Source organism: Amphiura filiformis, chromosome 13, assembly GCF_039555335.1.
Source record: "Amphiura filiformis chromosome 13, Afil_fr2py, whole genome shotgun sequence".
Taxonomy (NCBI): domain Eukaryota; kingdom Metazoa; phylum Echinodermata; class Ophiuroidea; order Amphilepidida; family Amphiuridae; genus Amphiura; species Amphiura filiformis.
This window is the reverse complement of record NC_092640.1, coordinates 38,789,567-38,812,026: the sequence shown is the minus strand read 5'-3', so window position 1 is coordinate 38,812,026 and position 22,460 is coordinate 38,789,567. Positions and strand designations below refer to the sequence as shown.

General features: G+C 38.9%; 1 protein-coding gene across 1 annotated transcript in view; it reads left to right on the top strand.

The window, feature by feature from the left end:
• Nucleotides 1-2,740: 2,740 nt before the first annotated feature.
• LOC140168315 (phosphatidylserine synthase 2-like) overlaps nucleotides 2,741-22,460 on the top strand; it is a 130,673-nt gene continuing 110,953 nt past the window's right edge. The window contains 2 exon segments of the mRNA XM_072191677.1: nucleotides 2,741-2,941; nucleotides 11,809-12,074. Coding sequence (XP_072047778.1) covers nucleotides 11,881-12,074 — 194 coding nt within the window. The 5' untranslated portion in view covers nucleotides 2,741-2,941; nucleotides 11,809-11,880.

The following is a 22,460-nucleotide window of genomic DNA, read 5'->3' as shown; positions in this document are numbered from 1 at the left end:
TGTTTGCTGTGATGTCATCTACACCCCATCAGCAGTAGGCCTACACAGCATTCCAAGTGTGTCATCCAAGCACCATCTGCAGTAGATAGCATTCCAAGTATGTCATCTACACTCCATCAGCAGTAGATAGCATTCCAAGTATGTCATCTACACCCCATCAGCAGTAGATATAGCATTCCAAGTGTGTCATCCAAGCACCATCAGCAGTAGATAGCATTCCAGTAGATAGTACCGGTATGTCATCTAGGGCCTACACTTCATCAGCAGTAGGCCTAGATAGCATTCCAAGTATGTCATCTACACTCCATCAGCAGTAGATAGCATTCTAAGTATGTCATATCCACACCCCATCAGCATGCAGCAGTAGAGAGCATTCTATAAGTATGTCATCCACACCCCATCAGCATGCAGTAGTTAGCATACCAAGTATGTCATCCACACCCCATCAGCAGTACCGTAGATAGCATATCAAGTATGTCATCCACACCCCATCAGCAGTAGATAGCATACCAAGTATGTCATCCACACCCCATCAGCAGTACCGTATATAGCATATCAAGTACCCGGTATGTCATCCACACCCCATCAGCAGTAGATAGTATACCAAGTATCATGCACCACATCAGCAGTATAGATAGCATACCAAGTATGTCATCCACACTCTATCAGCAGTAGATAGCAAATCAGGCATGTCATCCACACCCCATTAGAGATGGTATGGTAGGCCTATACCTAGGCCTACTTGGTAATACCAAGTAAGTAAGTATTAATTTGCTTTTCATGGAAAAAATAATTCAAATTCAGAAATTTCGTACGCATTTAACATGAAATCATGATAATTGACCAAATTCTTACTAAAAAGGCAAATTTTTCTCAAAAGGACAATAACTTGTCATTTTCCCTCTTCGGCCACATTATTGCAAGTTTTGCTAAACATTGTTAAATGGCAACAAAATCTAAACTTATCTCCAGAATTGGCAATTTCAACACTTTTTTTCCCAAAATTGTCCGACACCCTCACAAGATGTATTAAAAAACATCAGACTTCTCAAGGGGGGTGGATTAATTTACTTGATGTTCACGTAATGTAAGGTAGAAAAACGAGAAATGCCGCATTCTACTGTGAGCTTCGATCAAAGTGCAAAATGTGAACACTTTAAACTTCAACGGCCTTTATTTCAATGTTAATTTTCTCGGTAAAATGACGATTTAGGTACACGATAACTCAATAAATAGGCCTACAGCATCTATAGGTAAGCAATTATGCTCATCATAAAAAGCATGATCGACTTTAGAAACCGTTTTCTCATTGTTTTTATATTTTGGTCTATTTCCGATTTTAGGCATCATTTTGTGCAAATAGGCCTTTGTGAATTTTAAAAAGTTAAAAATGATGCCTGATATTGTCAATATCTCAAAAAATAAGGCCAATATCAAAAACAAAAAAAAACACGTTTTTGGAATGGTGCCTCAAGACTAAGAAAAAAACAAAACAAAAATTTTTGTTTGGAAAGAGTGTTTCTTTGTTATGATGTACCGAACAAAAATGACCAAAAATTCACTTTTCTGTGATTTTCTTCATTTTTTACACCAAATCTGTATTAATTATATTGAGATTCATTGATGTCTTGCCTTTATAAAAATGTATACTTTTATTATGTCTTGCGTGAATAATTGCAAAGTTGTGGCACTTTTACTACATGCATGTTTTCCCACCAGCCCACTAACTAGTCCATTGCCTATATCTACAGTACAGTGAGTGAGCTAGAGGTCAATCATCAATTAGAGCGCTGTGTGTGCACTGAATAGGAAAAACGGACAGTAACTGCATAATGAAAAGTTTGTCTCTTTGTATATTTTTACTCTGAAAAGCGCATTTTTGTTTGTTTGCCATCAAAGTACGCCACAACTGACAACTGAGGCATAGGCCTAGGGGTCTACTTCAATTGTGGCCACGTGACCCCCTAGCTATTTTCTGTGTGAAAAATTAAAGCCTGCGCTTATAAATCACAGTAATTTACATTAGGGGCCATCATTTTCTTTGGAAGGGTGGGGGGGGGAGGCCCTACAAAAAGTCGGCGTCAATAAAATTGTGACCCCCCTACTTCGGCGGCCCCCACCACCACCACTGATACACCTTACCCCTCGGAAACAGGCTAAAATTGTATTGAAATCAGTCTTTTTGAATAAAGTAAACACACTATCAGCAGGCCCGTAACCAAGATTTATTGGGGGGGCTGATTTTGAAAAGTGGATATTTTTCTCAAAATTTCGACCTTTTTGGACTGGGTGGGGGGGGGCGGATTTTGAAAAAGTGGACTTTTTCTTCCAAAACTTGAACCTTATTTGACCAAAAAGGCATAAAAAAACCCCCCAAATTTTGGAACTTTTTGGGTAAAAAAAAGGGTACTTTTTGGACATTTTGGGATTGGGGGTGTCCGCCCCAACTTCCCCTGGTTACATTTTGGAGTGACCCCCTAGATTTTGGTCATTAAAAATTTTATGACCCCCCTGTTTATTACCAAAAATTTATGACCCGCCTATATATTTGCCCCCCCCCCCCCCCCTTCAGAAGAAAATGCCAGCCAAAATTTAAATTATAGAGGGGTAAATAATATAATAGTCCAAGATCTTTGGGTAAATCTAGCATGGTCTTCCATTCCTGTCGGTGCCTCACTGGCTTGATAATTTAAAATAAATAGCGCCCTCTGTTGCAGTTGGACAAATCCAGCATGTCGATTTCTGCAGATATCTGAAGGTCGATTTTCTCCACCAAAAACAAATGCATGTATTGAACAGACTCTGCACACGCTTTATCCATGCAGACCCGCATGCAGTGCACATAAACAGAGGCGGTACAAGTGTTGATATCGTACGATACTCATTATAAACGTGCCATATGCTAATCAGTGTGACAGTGTGGATGGAAACCGGTCATTAGGTAAGCTTAAAAAATAAAAAATAATGGCATGTTGTAACAGTTTGTACACCCATAACCATATCGAATGTGTGTCATCGGCCCTCATAACTCATAATAACGTAACATTTTCAGTACTATGCGAAAAGTTTAAAGGGCTACTACATGTATGATTGCCAGCTCTAAAGTTCTTTCCTCAAACCATCATCATAGGCTATGATAGGACGATCCAGCTGAGATTTGATCTTGAATTGATCATTATTAGGCCCAAAAAAAAAATATTGTTGTGTTGCCCTCAAGTGGAAAAATGAGAAATTTGGGTAGGACGGTCGGATTATTTTTTTTTTTTTTTTTTTTTTAAACCTTTAGTTTTTAAAAAATCCCCTCAAATATTAAATAATGCTTGTTCAATTAGGTGACATTTGTCAATTTTGACTTCTGGATATAGACAACAATTAAAGACTAGTCTTACAATAAAATATTAATTTTAAGTGAACAAAAAATCATCATTCCAAAAAAAAAAAAAAAAAAAAAAAAAAATTGCGCCCCTGATTTTTCCGGATTTAGGGTAGGACGGTTGAGGGCAACACAACAATATATTTTTTTTGGCCTTATTGATGTACTCCCGGAATCCCGGCCTTCCCGGGGGTACTCACATGTAATGCTTGTTTCATACTACCCTGCCGCTTGCCGTTGAGCGGCGTGGCGCACGCGCATTGCAGACAAACGGACACAATAAAGGCTTGTCATTGGTTGAAACACCCTGCCGCTTGCCGCAGCGGCAAGCGGCAGGAAAGTATGCTGCAGGCTTAATGGGGTATGGGCAGGGTTATTTATAGCTAGCCCAAGTTGAGTGCCTGGTAATTTTACTATCCAATTAGAGCGCTGGCTCGGGGTACAATCTTTTTAGTGAACGCGAGTTATCTGGGAATAAGCTCTGGGGTATCACCCCCCTAATTTTTTATTTTTTTTGCTCTTCTTATGATGAAAAAATCATTTACTAAAAAAAAAAATTAAATTTAATTTTTTTTTTTTTGTGCCGGGCGGACAGCGCCAGTTCTGGGCGGGCGCCGCCACCGTAGCTATAACCCTGGGTATGGGTATGTGCGGCGGTCAAGGGTCCCTTTTTCAGGCTCCCTGGCAGTTCCTTAAAATTACAAATTATGTAAGAGACCTCATAGCTCATTCACTGTACTGCAGCCACCAGCCAGTGCCGCCGAGAGCCATTACGGGCCCAGGGGGTAAAATGAACGCACAGGCCCCTTTTTACTGTCCCCCTGATGTCTCTTTTCTTTGCTTTTATGGGCCCATTAAGGTACCGGTATGCTTTCTGTTTTTAATGGGCCCATAGGACCGCGGGCTCGGGAGTAACACACCCCCTTTAACACCCCTTGTCGGTGGCACTGACTGCAGCACCATCCATGTACTATGTACATTGTATGCACATTTTGAACAGGCTTATTGCTGTACACCCGATGTGTGTGCTACATTTTCCCTTTGAAAAGCTACATGTACAACACAATTTAACCAAATTGCTTGTAATTTCAAATTTTCAATCATATTTTGCTAATTTACAGTTACCTGTCCATTTAGTTTAACACATAGTCTTTCAGGTGCTCAGGAAGTTTGTGAGGGTGCGGGGTCATTGGGTGTACGTAGGATTTGCCACAAATACCAGGGTCTTTTCATGGGCACATGACGTATTCACGTATGTCAATGGGAGTGCCCCCCCCGGTGGTATGTACTTAACAAGACGTAAGACGAATCTATACACACAATTAATGCATGCCTGCAATGCGTGTACATGTATAATTTAGTGAAGTTTATATTATAGATTTTAACAGGCCATGCATTTTAAGGCGCGCGAGTGCGATCGCGCGCATAGAGCCCACCTTAAATCACTTTACCGAGTGCGATTTACAGCGCACCTTGTCACCTGAAGGAGTTTCCAAAGTTGCAGCCTTCAAATTCAGCCTTCAAATTCATCCCCGTAATATTCTTCACATGCATAAAATATGTAACGAAAATAGTACTGATGACCGTGTTCCTATAACGTAATTAAAAAAAGTCACATGTTTTACTGTCAGGTCGTAGTTCACAAGCAGGTCAACAATGAAAAGGGCAATTTGCGATTCGCTGATAACCACGGTGTTTCCATGCCGTAGGTTTCAAGTCTAGTGAAAACTGAAGCTCCATTAGCATGGTACCAACACACATGATTGGCACTTGTTCGCGGCAAATTTTGACGACTTTCTAGTGAATTTGAAAGTTGAGATTTCGAACTGATATATCAGAAACTACTCTCCAAATATCTAACTAACAGAGTTTAACGGTAAGTTAAATTATGCACATGGTGAATAAATGTAGTTTTTGTACATAAAAATGTTTGGTTAGATGAGATTGGAGGGTGCCTTCGCAAAAAGTGAGTGAAGTGGCACTTTGTGTAGTACGAATTTGGCGACTTTTGCAATGGGTGAATATAGTAAACTTGTTTTACGGGCGTGGTTTGCATAGTAATTGTTGGGGGAGTGGCTATGGGGTTTATGATTATGTACTGAAATAATAAATAATTTTATGTATTTAAGCAGTGTATTTATGTTTTATTTAGGCCCTTGGTTTTTTTTTTCTTTCCTTTTTTTCTTTCCTTTTTTTCCTTTTCTTTCTCCCTTCCCTTTTTTCTCCTTTTCTTTTTTTCTTTCTTTTTCTTTCTTTCTCCCTTCCCTGTCTTTCTGTACATTGTAGTCCCACATTCAACACCAATGCTTCTTATCTGAATATCAAGTGCAATAATTCAAATAGCCCACCTAAACTTCTTACCGAGTGCAAATGATAGCACACCTAAAATCCTCACCGAGTGCAATTAACAGCACACCTGTAGCTCGCCTGACTATTTCCAGGAGTGCGATTTGTAGCACACCTGCTGTTTTTTAAAATTCATGCCCTGTAGATACTTTTGTTCATGAATAGTGGGTTTTAAGGTCACCACCTTTTGCGTCAACTGTTGATTTGGCTTTCGCGACATCATTTTACCTTTTAAAATTCATTTCTACTCAAATATACCCCCTATCCCCTGGTAGTAAGTTTAAATTTTTTGGCATGCTGTTTGTAAATTGTACCCCCCCCCCCTTCATCATACTAACAAGCAGGGGGCTGTGCAATAATTATGATGGGGGGCAGAGTCTTAGCCAGAAATCAGAAACCACCCGTCCAAGCAGATGCCAAAATTTGACCCTCAAGATATAAAACAACTTGCCTATACCCATGGAAGAGCCACTGGGGTCAAATATGTCCTGATTTGGCCTTTACATGTCACTCTAAATTAGTCTCAAGTTCATATAACCTTAATATCATCTGTTTTAGAGCTATCACATCTGTAAAATCCATTAAATCCACCCGTCTAAAATTAGATTAGCCCGTCTTAAAGACGGGTGGACGCATGGCTGGCTAAGACCTTGATGGGGGGGGGGGGGTACTGACCAACCAAACTTAAGTCTGTCTGATAAGACTCAAAGGTAGATTTTTTTTGTGATTTGTATGGCAACAGGGGTTTTACTAACTTCATCCCCGGACTTCATCTTACATGTAGGTCTGATAACAATGTACTCGGATCGCCAGAAACTTACCATCAACTTTCAAAAACAGCCAATATCCAAGAAAGTTGCAATCTAAATTGCAACTTTCATAGAATTTCAAGACATGATTTAATCCAATGTCACAACAAATAAATGTACCGGTACAGTGAATCATATTTTTCATGCAAAATGATATTTCAGACCCCCTATTCATACATGTTTGGCCTGTACCTGAAGCAATATGTATGATTTGCATTTAAGAATTGTCCCCTTTTAATTTCGAGCCAAACAAATGAGGTAAAATGAAGAAAATTGATATTTCGTTCCAGCGCCTACAATGCGTATACTGTCATCTCAGCGATCGTATTATTATCATGGTTATTACGCAGCTGGGATGTCCCGGGGAAGGCACTCAAATATGAAAGTGGCGTACCGTACTGGATACAAAAATGTATGCCCACCAGCGTACGAAACGTCTATCGGTGTAGAAATTTTCAGAAAACACACATCATTGATAATCAAAAATATCTTTTTATCCAATTTTACAGTACAAAATAGACAAAACTCATTTATTTTGCTCAAAATGCGCACAAAGCGCGCCGAATTGTCAATTTTGAGGACTAATTGTTCAAGAAAGGGGTCATTCAGTGTAAGGTACTGAAAAAAACGGCGCCAATAAAAGGATTAGGGATTAATCTAATGTGATAATCACAACCAGGCACATGTAGCTTCCACGAGTGCAGAGAGAGAGAGAGAGCCCATCCAGGCTCAGTGCACCTTAAGGGCACACAACTATGAATCAACTGGCGTCACTACCTCTTTTCTCTTTTTTTTTTAAAGAAAAAAACAAGATCACTTTCCTCACAAGGAAGTGAGGATAACACTACTAAACAACTACTACTAACAACTGTGCCAACAGTCAATAACATCAACAGTTCAAGAGCCTTTTTGTCTGCAATGACAAACTGACATTCAACATGAATGTAAAATGGTTCAAAGTTCAATGAAGTAAACGTCAGTTCCAGAGTTTTCTTTTAGAATTCCAAATGACATGTACGTAAATCAGTTCAAAGTTCAATGAAGTGACCATAGGAGGACACCGGTGATGGATTAAAATGTCATAGTACACAGTGACCTGTCCACACAGTGACCTGTCCATTTAGTTTTAACACATAGTCTTTCAGGTGCTCAGGAAGTTTGTGAGGGCGCGGGGTCATTGGGTACACGTACGTAGGATTTGCCACAAATACCAGGGTCTTTTCATGGGCACATGACGTATTCACGTATGTCAATGGGAGTGCCCCCCCCCCCCGGTGGTATGTACTTAACAAGACGTAAGACGAATCTATAGTGATATACACACAATTAATGCATCAAGATGGACAGTGCCTGCAATGCGTGTACATGTATAATCTCACGATCGTATTAATATTATCATGATTATTGTCCAAGCTTCATGCAGCTGATGGGATATACTTGAACAAGAGTTTACAACAAGACGCAAGACAAATAGCGATAACTGCATACAGTTTATGGTACATCACTGGAATGCAAACACGCGCGAAGTCCGAAGTGTTTATCCAGCACTCGATTGGTGAACTCAGAATAGTGTGAGAATACAATGGAGAACTCCGGTTTTATTGTGCCCTACACAAAAACCAATGGTATAGACGAATCCAATTACACAAATTCCTACACCTCAATGGTAGCCATAGCTGGGTCCCCGGCGAGTCCATCCCACCTAAAATGTGAAATGACACGACCTTGGCTGGGATTTTAAACTACATTCCATAACCTCTGTTATACGTAGGCAATAGAATGATGAAAGTTTATACAACACCATAATGAACAATAACATCGATTTTTATGCGGCTTTAATCCACCCAATTGGGCAGTCACAACACCAATTTGGTGCGGCGGGGACCCAGTAATGGCCGAATGAATTCTAACGATGACTTGGCTCATTGGATTCGTCTATAAGGGATATGTAAATTTGAATTCCTCATCAAATTTCCTTCAAAAAATGTTAACATTAACAGTTCAGTGAGGTAACTCCATTGAGAAATAACAACATTTGGGAGCATTTAAACATAACGGTACCTATCAAATTAAGTAATTCTTGGCCAAACTAGAACACTGTTCACACTAGTGGCTCCGCGATAAACACACACGAATATAGCGCGCCTTACACTGCGTACACGTTTAGTACACAGTACACTACATGGACGCAACGCGCATGTTCCAGTTTGGCCAAGAATTATTTAATTTGATTATAGTGCAGTTAACGTACGTATAGGCCTATTTGGACTTGGAGTACACGTTTTGAATATTGCAAGAAAAATGACCATATTCACGGCAACAAAAGAGCTTGAACACCTTAGTACACAGCTCATTTCATGAAATGAGTTGTGACCTGTGAATTGCTAGAGAAGTCTAGCCACAAATTTGCGAGGCTAGAAACAATTCAAAAATCTCTAGTCAGATTTGCTGAAAACAAGACACTGTGTAAGGTCATGTTTTTTATATTGGGTACCAATTGCGTTGCATGTGTATTTTTCACATGCTTTTTACAGGTTTGGTACTATAACTTCAAAAGTTTACATCAGAACCCAATTAAAGTATATATTCTGAAAGCATACTCAGATGATTTCAGAAATGATACAATGGGAGTCATTATACAGGGTGACCCATAAAATATACAGGGTGTAACAAGCAAAATAAGGATGAAAATATTAATTCATTTAGGGGTGTCACCCCCTGACGTACAAATGTAAAAATTTGACAAAGTCGTCTACAAATACGCCTTCCTACCCAGAACTGTTAGAGAGTGGAACGAGCTACCAAATCATTTGGTTGACATTCTAGACCCCACTCAATTTAAAACCAACGTAACAAAACACCTACAAGAAATCAAGAAAGCAAATAGAGACTAATTTACATGAACCGCATGCATGCGCATATCAACCTATCCGTGTGACTCGCAAGGAGTGTTGAGCAGTATCTACAGTACATCCCGGGGCACTCAACTGAAAATTTGGTAGGGGTGTGCGGCGCGCCAAACTTTGGGAACTAAGAACTGATTTTGGGAAAAATAGGGGCTTGATGAACTGAAATTTCAGCATTTTTGGTGGGTCTTGTGAATTAAAATTGTGCCAAATTATAGGCTTTGGAGCTAAAAAATTCCAAAATTTTCCAAATTTTGGCTAAAGAACTACGATACAATTGCCAGAGTTGGAGGCTCAGCCTCAAGGAACTGGAGCATGATCCAAATGTGGGTCTTAAACTTGGGCACTCATGCCATGTGTAACTGTGAGGGAGACATAACATTTATTTCTTGGAAGTTTTAATATGGTTTGTGGTTTATGGGGGTAGAGGGTTGAACCCCAAATAAGCCCCCCAAAAAAAAAAATCAACCTCCAAAACCAACCCCCAAAGAAAATCACCCCTCCTCAAATAAAAAAAAGAAATTCAGTAAGACCACACTGTCTGTTAGTACTGTACAAAACAAGTTGATATGCAGGGAGGTAGATTCAAAAGTTGCAATTTTCAATTAGTCCGTTGTCATCTTTAAATTAAATGGGATACTTATCCGTAACCCAACTAGGTCTCACTAAAGCTCACTATTAAAACCGCTCTGTGTGCATGCATTCCACGTGACTTGATGACGCAATCAGCCCAAGTCATATATACCCAGGGAATCAGTGGCTGGGCCAACATCACCTGTGTGGCTACATGCTGGGGATCTTCTGCGTGGCATGCGAGGGGTCCCAGGCTCGAATCCCGGGGGTGCCAAGTGACTTTTCTCCTCATCTTCTCTCCTTTTTCGTTTCTTCTTTCCCTTCCGATAGCAAAAAACCCACGGGTAGGGTTAGGGTTATTCTACAAATCATGTACTTTGAAAACTTGCTTGACTTATTGTTAGTTTATGAGTTATGTACAGGGGTGTGATTTTTCTGGATTTCCGGATTTTTGGGATTGGAGTGCCCTGGACCAAGAGCTAGATGCTTAACAGAGATGTCACATTTCCGGAATTTTCAGTTCCGGATATGAGAAAATCTCCAATTTTAAAATGAAAATTCCTTAGAACCCTGACTGGATGATTTATAGACACACTGTACTATGCAAAATGGTGATGCAATTTCTCATGTGTATGTGAATGATATGATACTGGAAGTATGTATTCACAGATAATAAATGTTTTTATACTATAAAGTGAAGTATTTTAACAGTTTCTCATTTTGCATTTTACCCCATGAAATTGCATCTCCAGTGGTGCTCAAGTGTGTAAACCCCTCTGGCTTGAGGGGGCTTCGCCCCTCGACCCTATCGGGCGCTGCCCTGGATTCCCACCAGGGGCCCTTAAGCTGGCCCCTAGACCCCCCCCGCCGCAACAGGCGAGAGCTCCGCTTCGCAATTTCATTGCTTTGGGTTTTTTTTCTAAAAGCACCAATCACACCCCTGTATGTACGTTTCACCATAAAAGTGTTGTTGTTTCAGCCCTTTTTACAACGTCATAACCCAAGACCTGTCATATTCTTCTACACGTTTGCTATGAAATGATTGATTCAATTTTTGCCAAAGCGCACTACCATTCGCAAGATGCTGTGAACTACCAAATCGCAACAGTTTAAAATAATGCTAACCTTAACATTTCCAGAAGCAGAAATGTGTGATTTGTAGCACGCCTGATTTACTGATGTAAATAGGTCAGTTAATCAGGCGTGCTACAAAGTGCTAATATAATCAAACACAATAATATTAAATCTTGCTTCAATCATAACCCAGCTCACTATCTATGGCCTGATTCATCAGACCATGTCCATGTGTGTTCAACAAATAAATCATGAATGAATCTGTCTTTCCAATTTGTTCATTATTAATTAATAGGCACTTTGTAGTGGTCATAACTTACTATAAATTTGCATTGCAATATAGCAAATAGAGACAAAAGTTAAATGTTGTGGCGTGGTGTAGATAAAATTGTAAATATTTTACTTCAAATGGTACAAAGGTCTCTCACAGCAGAGCACTCATGATATCTTTAATTATTATTTTTTTTTTGGAGTACTGGTATAATTATATAGAGTGTTAATGTTGGAGGTGCACAGGGCCATCGCTAGAACAATTTCCTGGGGGGGTATATGGCCAGATTTACTTTTTTGCTGGGCACGTCAACATGATTGCCATCCCTGGCTCATCGGATAGAAGACATCCCTCCCCCACAAAATTATAACCCAAGTTTGGGTGTATAGCTCTGTGATACTTTATAGCAATAAGATTGTAATTTATCCTTTTTTTATGTAAAAATAATTATTACAGGAAGTCAGAAGCTGAGTATTAATTCCACCCTCCTTACTCACTCCCTTGACCGAACTCGCTACCACAGCAACCATGTCTGGTGATGACGGCGCCAATAGGTGGGGCATCATTGGGAGACTGACGGTGAAGAGGGAGACTTGGGAATCGCAGAGTGAAGACGAAACAATGCCGTCGGAAGAGGAGGCCAGAAACCAAGAAACAAAAGAGCGGGACTTCTCCAGTAGACAGACGGCGGTCTTTGATGATGGAACCAATACATTCTTTTGGTAAGTGATGCTGGCGAGGCAGCTAGTTCATCCACTGTTTGCTATATATTTACAGGGGTATATATTTTAGGCATGAAAATTTTCAGGCTTTTGCCTGAATTGAGGCTATTTTGTTGTCCAAATGCATTTTTATTTATTTTTTCATCCTGTTTTGGGCCTTTTAAGGCCAAATTCGTGCACCTTCTCAGGCATTTTCAGTCTTAGATGCAATTACCATTAATAAATTTTAGACAAGTTAAAAAATCATTTCAGAGTCTTAGGCCGATGTAAAATTCAACCTATTGGTGAAAAAACTATCCCTAAAAATATTTTCATTTCCCAGATACAGCAAACTTTTCCAAATAGGTAGTGCTCAATGCTTTAGAATCAAAATTTGCACACAGGCTAAAGCCATGATTTCTCCGCGATACGGAAAAATTCACCGAATTCGGAGTTTGCTCACAGAAATTTGAAAATGCCACAAAACTGTGTAAAATGTCTAACTTTTTGTGTTGATTTGCAAAATAAAACAAAGAAAAGTGATTATTTTTAAATCAACCATAAAACAATCCATTCTGGCATTAATTCTAGGCCCACGATGCACAGTTCTGGCCATACTACAGTAAAAGGTAAGAAAAAATACAGTTTTAAAACATGTTTGTTTTAACTTTTCAGTGCTATAGTGGAAAACGTAAAATCACGGAAAACATCCAATTTGTAACACAGATTTTTAAACATGGAGAAATCATGGCTTTAACATAGGCATGTGTAAAATGTTACAAGTTTTATTTTTCACAAAATCCTAAAAAATCATCAAAAATGTGATATTTTTGCATGGTTGTTTAAAGATAAGGCCCGGCAAAAAAGGTGATCTCGCTTTTCACGCCGCGATTCTTGCTATTAACCAACTATCTCGCTTTTTAAGAAAGTTTCCAAGCAGTGCACTTACTGTAAAAATGTTGCTTTATGCCATAAAAGTTCGTCCAACTTCGCCAAAGTGCAGAATTCAGCAGCATTGCAAGCACATGGACGAGTGGAAAAGTCATGCTTTACTCAATAAAAACTGACATTCCATTTCAAATGAGTTCAAGTTTAGGCCAAATATCATTATATTTATCGAATTACTGGAATATTTTGGCTATAAAACATAATTCAAGGTCAAATTTTTGTCACTTTTTCTTCGACTCACGCCGGCAGTTCAGCCCAGGGGGGCCACTGGTCATTGACCAGGGGGTATCATGCGTGGCCAAAGATTCAAGTAAAAAGGGTCTTTTTTCATGATCAGGCACTGTACTTACGTATCGTGAATAGGGTATCTAAAACAAGGAAATTTGAGAAAAAGGGTATACCTTGTACAATAAATCGGTGTTTAGGGTCCTTTGAGACAAATGTAGTATGTAATAAAGGTTAAAAGTTATGAACTTTTGAATTTGTGTTTTCCCAGTTATCATGAAGGGTTTTAGAGTCAAAATATGACTGATTTACTTACTTCTAATGGGGGCAAAAATAACGTCAATACTTATTTAGGGTATGAAATTGCACTTGTCATACTTATTTAAGGGTGCAGACCTTGTAAATACTTGTTTAGGGTGCTATTTGAAACTTTGTGGCCACGCATGATACCCCCTTGTCAATGACCAGTGGCCCCCCTGGGCAGTTCAGTGAGTCTTGTTTACATTCATGACATTCTAAACTGACCTAATCTGAACAACAGAGGGCAGGCAACATTTTGGGGAGTTTTTAAAGCTTCTTGTGCCATTTTTCGGGGAAAATCTCGCTTTTCTCGCTTTTCAAAATTTTGGATCTTGTTTTTACTTCAAAAAATTGCGTTTTTTGCCGGGGCCTATTTAAAGAGAATGGATGTTCTGATATAATAACAGGTGCAAGTGATATTAGACTGGAAATTGGAAATGACACTCCTAGATCTGCTTTTATAGAACCCGTACCATTATGCTCTTTAGATGCAAATACATAATAGATTATGCTACCATCCGACTCCCCTTAATGTGGTACTACACCCCTGGCTAATTTTGTGCCTATTTTTTTCATTTTTCTCAAATAGTATAGCGCATTGGTGACAAGTAAGATATATATTATAAGGGCAAGGACTGCAACTACTGCACTGGACATTTTATTTCAGTACAGACAACAGTTGTGGAGTTACAGTCAAAAATGAGGGAAAACCAATATTTGATCAATAAATCAATAACTACTTGCCTTGAGTTGCTAAATTTTCAGTGCAGTAGTTGTAGTCCTTGCCCCCTATAATATGCATACTTGTCACCAGTGCATTATAGTTTTTGAGAAAAATGCAAAAATAGGCAAAAAATCTGTCAGGGGTGTAGTACCACCTCCAAAACAGATACGAAGATGCCTTCAGATGCTGCAAATTGCCACCGCATCTAGCTGATGAAATGAAAGTGCAGGCATCTATATTCTGAACCTGTAATGTATAGTGCCAGACATTCTCATGCATTGTGAAATTTGACATGAAAGTGCAAGCAATCTCATGGGAGAGATGAATGTTTTGTCCCCTTCCCCAGATAAAAATGGATGATGATGATCATAGTCTCCACAGCAGCCAGTTTCGCTCCCTCCACACAAACAGTCTGTCAATGACAACGAACGAGTTCTTTTTGATTGGCTAGCCGTTTCCATGACGTCATCCAGCACATGCTACATGTACTCGCGTATCTGATAATTCAGCCAGGAGTTCAACCCACGGGCAATCAAGTTCCCGGATGCATCGCTGATGTGCAGGTTCTCATAGACTTTGCATTGTCGCCCTCTTAGCTAATCAGAAACGGCGTATACGTGGTCATTGGCAGACTGTTTGTGTGGAGGGAACGTAACCTGGCTGCGTAGGAGACTGTGATGATCAGGGCCCAATGGTTTTTGCCTTTCTATGCATAATTTGATTTGGTCTGTGCAATACGCATATTTTGGGTTTCTCTACCGGAATTTGGATCAATTTGTGTCAAAATTACTTCCCACAACCAGGGGTGTCATCAAGTGTGATTTGTCCAGATTTTCCAGATTTGTTTTTTATTCTTTGTCCACTCATTATGTACTATATGTGTGTTTAGAACTTTGTCCATCGGAATGATGTTAAAATAGTTATAGCGGCCTGACATTTCCGTGTGTGACAAGTGAACAAGATTGTCAAAATGGGGAAAAAACAAACAAAAAACCCAAACAAAAGGAGGCGATCATAAAACATGCTTCATTACAAAGCTCTTGGATGAACTTGCCATGCATTTTATGATTTTTATTGTTGAAAAAAAGTGAGTTTGATATTGATGTTCAAAATAGTGAAAGTGCACAGTAGCAAACTTGATTATCGTAAATAGCAAAATGGGCGCGGAATTGTAAATTCCACAAAAGCATTCACTTGATGTCAAGAGTAAACTGATAGAATGCATTAGAAATGGAAACAAAAAGATGAACTATTTCTATCTATTAGGCCTGGCATTTTGGTAACTGGCACCAAATTGCAAAAAAAAAAAAAAAAAAGTGTCTCTGGACCTAGACCTAAATGCCAGGATCATTCATGGTTGACCTAAAAAAAAAAAAAAAAAAAAAAAAATTTCAAGATATTTTGTTATTTTTTATATGAAAATTGATAATTTGTATTCATGTCATAGTCTATTAATGATTTCAAAATGTATTGAAATTTTTTTTGAATTTGGTACCGGGAGGGTATTTCCTACCCGGTAATGTAATCTCGGCGGGTACCCGTTTACCCGACCGAAAATGCCAACCTTACTATCTATAGGTGCTCTCCCTACTCTCTTAAGGTGGTTTCCCTGCGGGTACCCAGTTCTTTTACCAGTTCTTTTACCAGGGTAATGTTTATAGCTTACCTCGATCACCTTGGTTACTGGTAGTGAAATCTTGTCATGCGTACCTACTTGCACGTTGAGCATTGTGAGAAAGAGTGCATTCACTGTTGTGATCTTGATGGAGTGAGTGCGGTAGTAAGAGCATTGCTGATATGGTGATACACGTGTACGTGTGCTGTGCATTGTATGTATGGAACCATCCAGATTACTGACATGGCTGGCTATCTATGATGGATAATGTGAGTGAATGAGATGCTGGAGACAGGGCTAGAATTTTGGGAGAATCTGTCTTGATTTTCGTAATTATGAATTTTGTGTAAATTATCTGATTCTTGAAAAGTAGTGTTCAGAAAAAAAAAAAAAAAAATCTTATTTCATTTTTGCGCTGTTTTGGACAAAATTTAATTTGTGACACGATCTGGTCAAAGGAGGAAATTTTGAAAATTGAGTTACTGTAATTATTACATTACCGTAACATGGGGTGGCTTTGGACAATTTTGATGTTTTGTCGTAAATATTTTTATAATGATCAGTAGAATTCCGAGTTTCATGTTGGGTTTGGCAAGTACCAATAGAGGACAGTTCATGCCCATAAGGTCAACTCGAGTTTATTTTATTTTACGATAATTTTGGGGGGCAAAGTTTGTCCAAAGTCACCCTTTGAGTTTGGGGTGACTTTGGACACCATGTAATCAAGTGCATGTCCAAAGTCACCCCGACCTGAAGAGTAGAGCAATGGAGAGGGTGGAAGTAGTTGTGAGGTGGGTAGGAGCACAGAGGACACTGTTGTGGTAGGGCATGGTCACTGTGGTGTATTTTTAACAAAGTGTCAAATTTTTTGTATTCATTTGTTATGTCCAAAGTCACCCCGGAAAGGAAGCCAAACCCTGGGGTGACATTGGACACAGCCTGCTTTTAAATTCTTAAGAGTGGCTAGATATCATGACTATCCAGGTAGGTTCTTGATTCATTTGTGTTTACTATCCAAACAACAGGCTTGAGTTTCCACTCTTATGTTCCGGTGGAGTACCGAAAGTTTGACCACCACAAAAATCCTGTATTTTATGGACCCCGCTAAAAAGTTCTGAAAAACATATAAGATAACACATTATACTGGAAAACTTTAGTCATTTGTAATGTCCATACATTACCACATAAGAACATACAAAAATATTCTTAGAAATATTAAAAGGTAAAACAGCCTACATGAAATAATAGTTTTTCCCATGTGTGTCCAAAGTCACCCCAGTGTCCAAAGTCACCCCATTTTACGGTATACAAAATTATATATAGGCTATCATTTACTGAAAACACCAAAGGTCTAGCGTACTTGGTTCTAAAGTTATGAAGTTTTTTGATGTCTATTTTCTTATGTATTTTATTGTTTTCTTACTCCATATTTTTACCTTTATCTTAATTTCAAATTTGCCACCTTTGGCCCCCATGGACCAGATTGTGTCACATAATTTGTAATTTTAGTAAGTCATTGTGAGAACGAGTTTTGCAAAGTTGTGATCATTCTATCACTGTATGCCCATTGAAAAGCTGTACATATATTGATCTGCATTGTAGCGGCAGCACCAGCAGGGATTACAAGGATGATGAAAGATGAACTTTGAATGACAAGAATCTTTGCGAAGATCGATGCTTGGATTTGGGCAAAAATTCTAATCCTATAGAATGTATGGTCACAGAAACAATGAGAATCAGGAGCGAAATTTGGAGGGTAGGCCCTACTGATGTTTGTGTTTTGCCCAGTGTGCATTTGAAACCTAATTAATCCCTGCTTGTGCGCTGCATTTGCAGACTGTAGGTGTGATTTGAAACACTCCATGGTACGATGCACTGATTGTGTTATAAGATTTAACTCATTTGTTTCTTCGGGATAGGGTATGATGAAGGTATGATTCAAGCAGGTTTGTTTACAAGTGTTGTGATGATGACTTGCTGAACGTGGCGGTATAACCGGGCGCCTTATTGTTAATTTTGCACCTTCAAACATGCAAACCATTAAAAGTTAGGTCTTTATAGTAGGAAACTTTCTTTCGCGAAGGCACCATGTTAACAATGCTTAGAAAAGCTGGTTTTTGCGTTGTAAAAGTACATAATTTTTCGCCATTTGCTGCTATTCCTTTTCTCCAATCGGCACCGGATAAATCGACCTTCCTTTTACGTGCTATTTTCCTGTGTAAACCAATCAAGGATCGTAATTGACAGTGACATCAGACGCGATAAAATCTTTTTATCTCTGTCTTTTATTATAGCCGCACTTGCCAAAGATTGCTGTGTATGGAGAAATCTTGTGGTTGAGTGCTCCACAGCCATTGTATGATGGGGATGTTGTCGGCAAAATACCAACAATTTTGTTTTTAAAAGCATGGATTTTCTCTCTATTTCTGTGAGCATGGTAGGCATATGCTACGTACAGTTGCATATATGGGTAAAAGTTTGTTTGAATTGTAATGGTTTTTTTTCTCACTCAAGGTAATTTTTTGACACTTTGCCGTTAAATTTGATTTCTCTATAATTGCTCCGGGTAATTGCTCTCTCATAATCTGGTGAGAATCATGAGCAGGGACTGCATTTTGAGGAGAGCGAGAACAATCGCTCTCTACTGCTCTCCTTAAATCTGATATACATGTACGGTACATGTAGGAGAGTGATTTTCAGCTCTCCTTAGTTGACCATTCTCTCCTTACATTCTATTGTAAATGCTCTAAACAGCTCTCCTTGAAGGCTCCAGAAGAGCTATTCAATGCTCTTCTGCAAATTCCAAAAGACAGTCCCTGCACGAGGGAATCGACTTATTCTTTGTCCTTAGTATTATGTTTAGAATCATGGAGGACCCATTTAAGATGAACTCAGAATGAATTTAAATTTTGGGAATCATTTGGCACATTTTAAGACTTGCTGCATTAAATTTGGTTGACAAAAAACATTTCAGCTTTGAGCCTGGGGTGACCATGCATGACCTGGCAGGCCTCGAAATAAGGAGCAGGCATGAGAATTTTCAGTTTAAAAACTGAATTCAGTTTTTTTTATAGTCAAAATTTCCATAACTTTATTTAATTTCAGCCTGTTTTTGGTACTTTTTGCCCAATTCACGCGCATTTTCAGTTTTTTCAGTTTTTTTTAGGAAAGTGCAGTCTCATGCCTGAAGGAGGGCCCAAGGGCCCTCGGCCCCCGAAAATCAATGAGGGCCCACAAAAGATTCATCTGGCGGGCCCAATGGGCCTGCAAAATTTGTGGCAATTTTGATCACTTACAACCAATGGCCCCAATTCGGGCCCACAAAAAATTGTGAGGGCCCTCAAACATTTAAGATCAAGGGCCCAAATGGCCCTCACAAATTCTGGCTTATTTCGAGGCCTGCATGACCTCCCAATATTTGAGCAAGTTCTTATTTCTTTTACAATGTTCAATTTGGACTCAAAGCCTGATTTTGGTTGCCCCAATGGCCGCTCGGCCCACTCCAATATTTTCAACCTTATTATGGCTCTAGCAGCCTGGCCCCTGGGCAGAGGTAATTGAGGATGAAACCGTGAGGCTACCAATTGAACACAGTACTCTCCTTTAACTTTAAACTTTACCTGGACAAAATGTGTGTGTATACAGCCAATTTGGTTTTCATAGCCTGAAGCTTGTAGTTTGTGATGTGTGGGTATGTTAAATGGAGAGGTCTACATTAGAGCAGAATGAATGAGGGGAAAAGCTGCAATGCAGACTTAGAGATGAATAATGTGCAACTTGTTTGTGCCAGTTTTCAAGTTGTTATCAGATGGATTGAGGGAATGTTTGGTTTAATTTAGCTGTTTGCTGTATTTTAAGTTTTGATTTGTTTAAGGGATCTAAAATGAGCGTTTATTGCGTTTCGATAGTATTTTTTGTGGCACATGAGAGCACCTCAGACCTATCGAATTGTATTCTGAATCTGAAGCATGTCTTTCTGATATCAAATAATTTTCATTTTTGAAAATCACAATATAATACAAATTTTATGACAAATTATAAAAATTTGATATTTTTAATTTTTGATATATAACAGTCCTAAAGTAAATTATATAAATCTAATGATATATTTTTTAAGTGTATGTAGCAGGGAGGAAAAGCCGACGGTCAATTGAAAATTTTGACCTTTCATATTGAAGATATGGATTTTTTCCCAAAAAGACCTAATTTTTTGGTGTTTTGGGAAAAAAATCCATATCTTCAATACTGAAAGGTCAAAATTTTCAATTGATCGTCAAATAAACTTTTCAACCCACCTACATACACTTTAAGTATAAATCATCAGATTTATAAAGTTTACTTCAAGTACTGTTAAATATCAAAAATATCAATTTTAATGATTTGCCATAAAATGTGTATTAAATTGCTAATTTCAAAAATTCAAAATTATTTGATATCAGAATGACATTCTTTCGTATTCAGAATGCAATTCGATATGTCTGATATGCTCTAATGTCCCAAAATAAATACTGTCCAAACGTTCATACCCCAGCCCTTAAGTGATGAATTGTTTACAATTTTAAGTCATAGGGAGGGGAATTGAGGCTTTTCAGCGAAGAAAGAAAAACGATGAAGGGAATTAAAAGTTGTTTTCTCTGGTGTGGTTTTGAACCACCGACCCCTCTGGTGCTAGACACATGATCTGGGATAGCATGCCTCAGGGTGTAGCTTGGCGGAGCGAGCATTTTGTGCCTACTGTAATACATATATACAAAAATACATATCCTCTAATAAACGAACCACTGATCGAAATGATCACAACACAAAGTTTATGGCATCATAAATTCCGAACCGGTGTAGTACCAGCCCAGGCTTGAACCAGTAACCAGTGGTTACTAACATGCACCACAGATAATATCTGTGCATGCACTATGGCAGCAAATAGTATAGGCTGATCTTGCATGACTTTACAGATTACGGAGGTTACACCCAGCTCGCTACTCCTGACTTTTGTCAGGAGTAAATCGTCGGACGTACGCCTGGCGGAACCTACGCTGACCATCGTTCACACTGCCACTACTCCTGGCAGCGCCTACCACTACTCCTAGCAACTTGCGCCGACCAAGTTCCGCCGGGCGTACGTCCGACAATGTGGACACAACTTATATAACCTAGTGGGGAGGGCTGAAGCCACTCCTTTGGCAGGGATTAGTGTCAGAGTACCAACCAGCAATCATTAGCTGCTGTTGATGGTCACAACTCATAGTAGAGCTGTTTAATGGTCTATTGGTAAATTGTAGCGTAGAGATTAATTTGCCTCCACATTCCTGTATAGATAGCGAGTGAAGGGATGCAAGGCTCTTTCACCTCATTGACAGAGCATCTGGAATGATGATCACTTTCATATTGCAGAGCTGTGATTGATAATTGCAGGTCTGTGAACTTGTGTTGGACATAATACAAAAGCTTCAGCTTTTAAAAGCTCTAATAAAAATCATTTAAAAATTTGTATATCAAGCTGCAGCTGTATTATAAATTGTGTTTGACAAGATAGCTGATGTTTCCAGACAGTATTATGCACCTGCTTATTACCACTGGCAGGGGGGGCAGGGGCAGAATTTCGTTTCACAGTGCGAGAATCAATCTTGATTCTTGCAGAATAAATTTGCGGGAATCATTTGATTCTTACAAATCAAATTCTGTGTAAACTACAAAAGTTTGCGAGAATCAACTTTCATTCAGGCAAATCTGTAATTACGAGAATCTTGTGAGAATCAATTAACGGATTCTCGCCGAAATTCTGACCCTGGGAGGGAGTGGGGTAGGGGTGGGGGAGCAAATTTTAGGGGGTCTATTTTGGCCAAATTTGCTTGACTGACATTTTGGCCTAAAAATAAAATTGTCTTATTTAGAACAGGGAGGGGGGTTGGCAGAACCCAAGATTTGGGGATGCCCATATGCACCTCCTGATGTCACCACATACTAGTTCTTACTGTGGCTGATGTATGTCACTTAAATGTGAATTTATGATAGCATTTGCCACTTACGTTGAATATAAAAAATAACAGAATAAAACTTCAAACAAACATTTAGCAAATAAAAACAAGCAAGCAAACAAAATAAAAGGAACATGTATTTTGTTTTAAAGGACCCTCTTGAACATCATGAAGTAGTATTGAAATAGCCTCAGATTGGGTTAATACCAATTTTACAAGAAACAAGTACACATGTGTAGGTAAATAGCTATATTATTGTACATCAACTAATATCCTGCATACAATACAGCTCTCTGGTTATTTATACTTTTTGGAGGGTGACCTCATGTTTGTGGCAATGACTTTTAGCAATTCATCTGTGAGGTGTAAATTTAGCTATTCAAATGGCAATTCATGCGACAAACTGTGTGTGTTGCCGTGAGGATCAGTGTGTTGTAAAAACATCTCAATTCTCTATAGATAATTCGTTCACACAGGAGACTAAACTTAGAAGGAACTTGGAGGTCCAGAACCTTGGTGTTTTTTTATTGTCTGTGGTTCATCCCTTTTGATAAAAACAGCAAATAGGTGCTTATAAATAGGAATAGAAATACCATATTCGTTCCAATAAGCGCCCATAC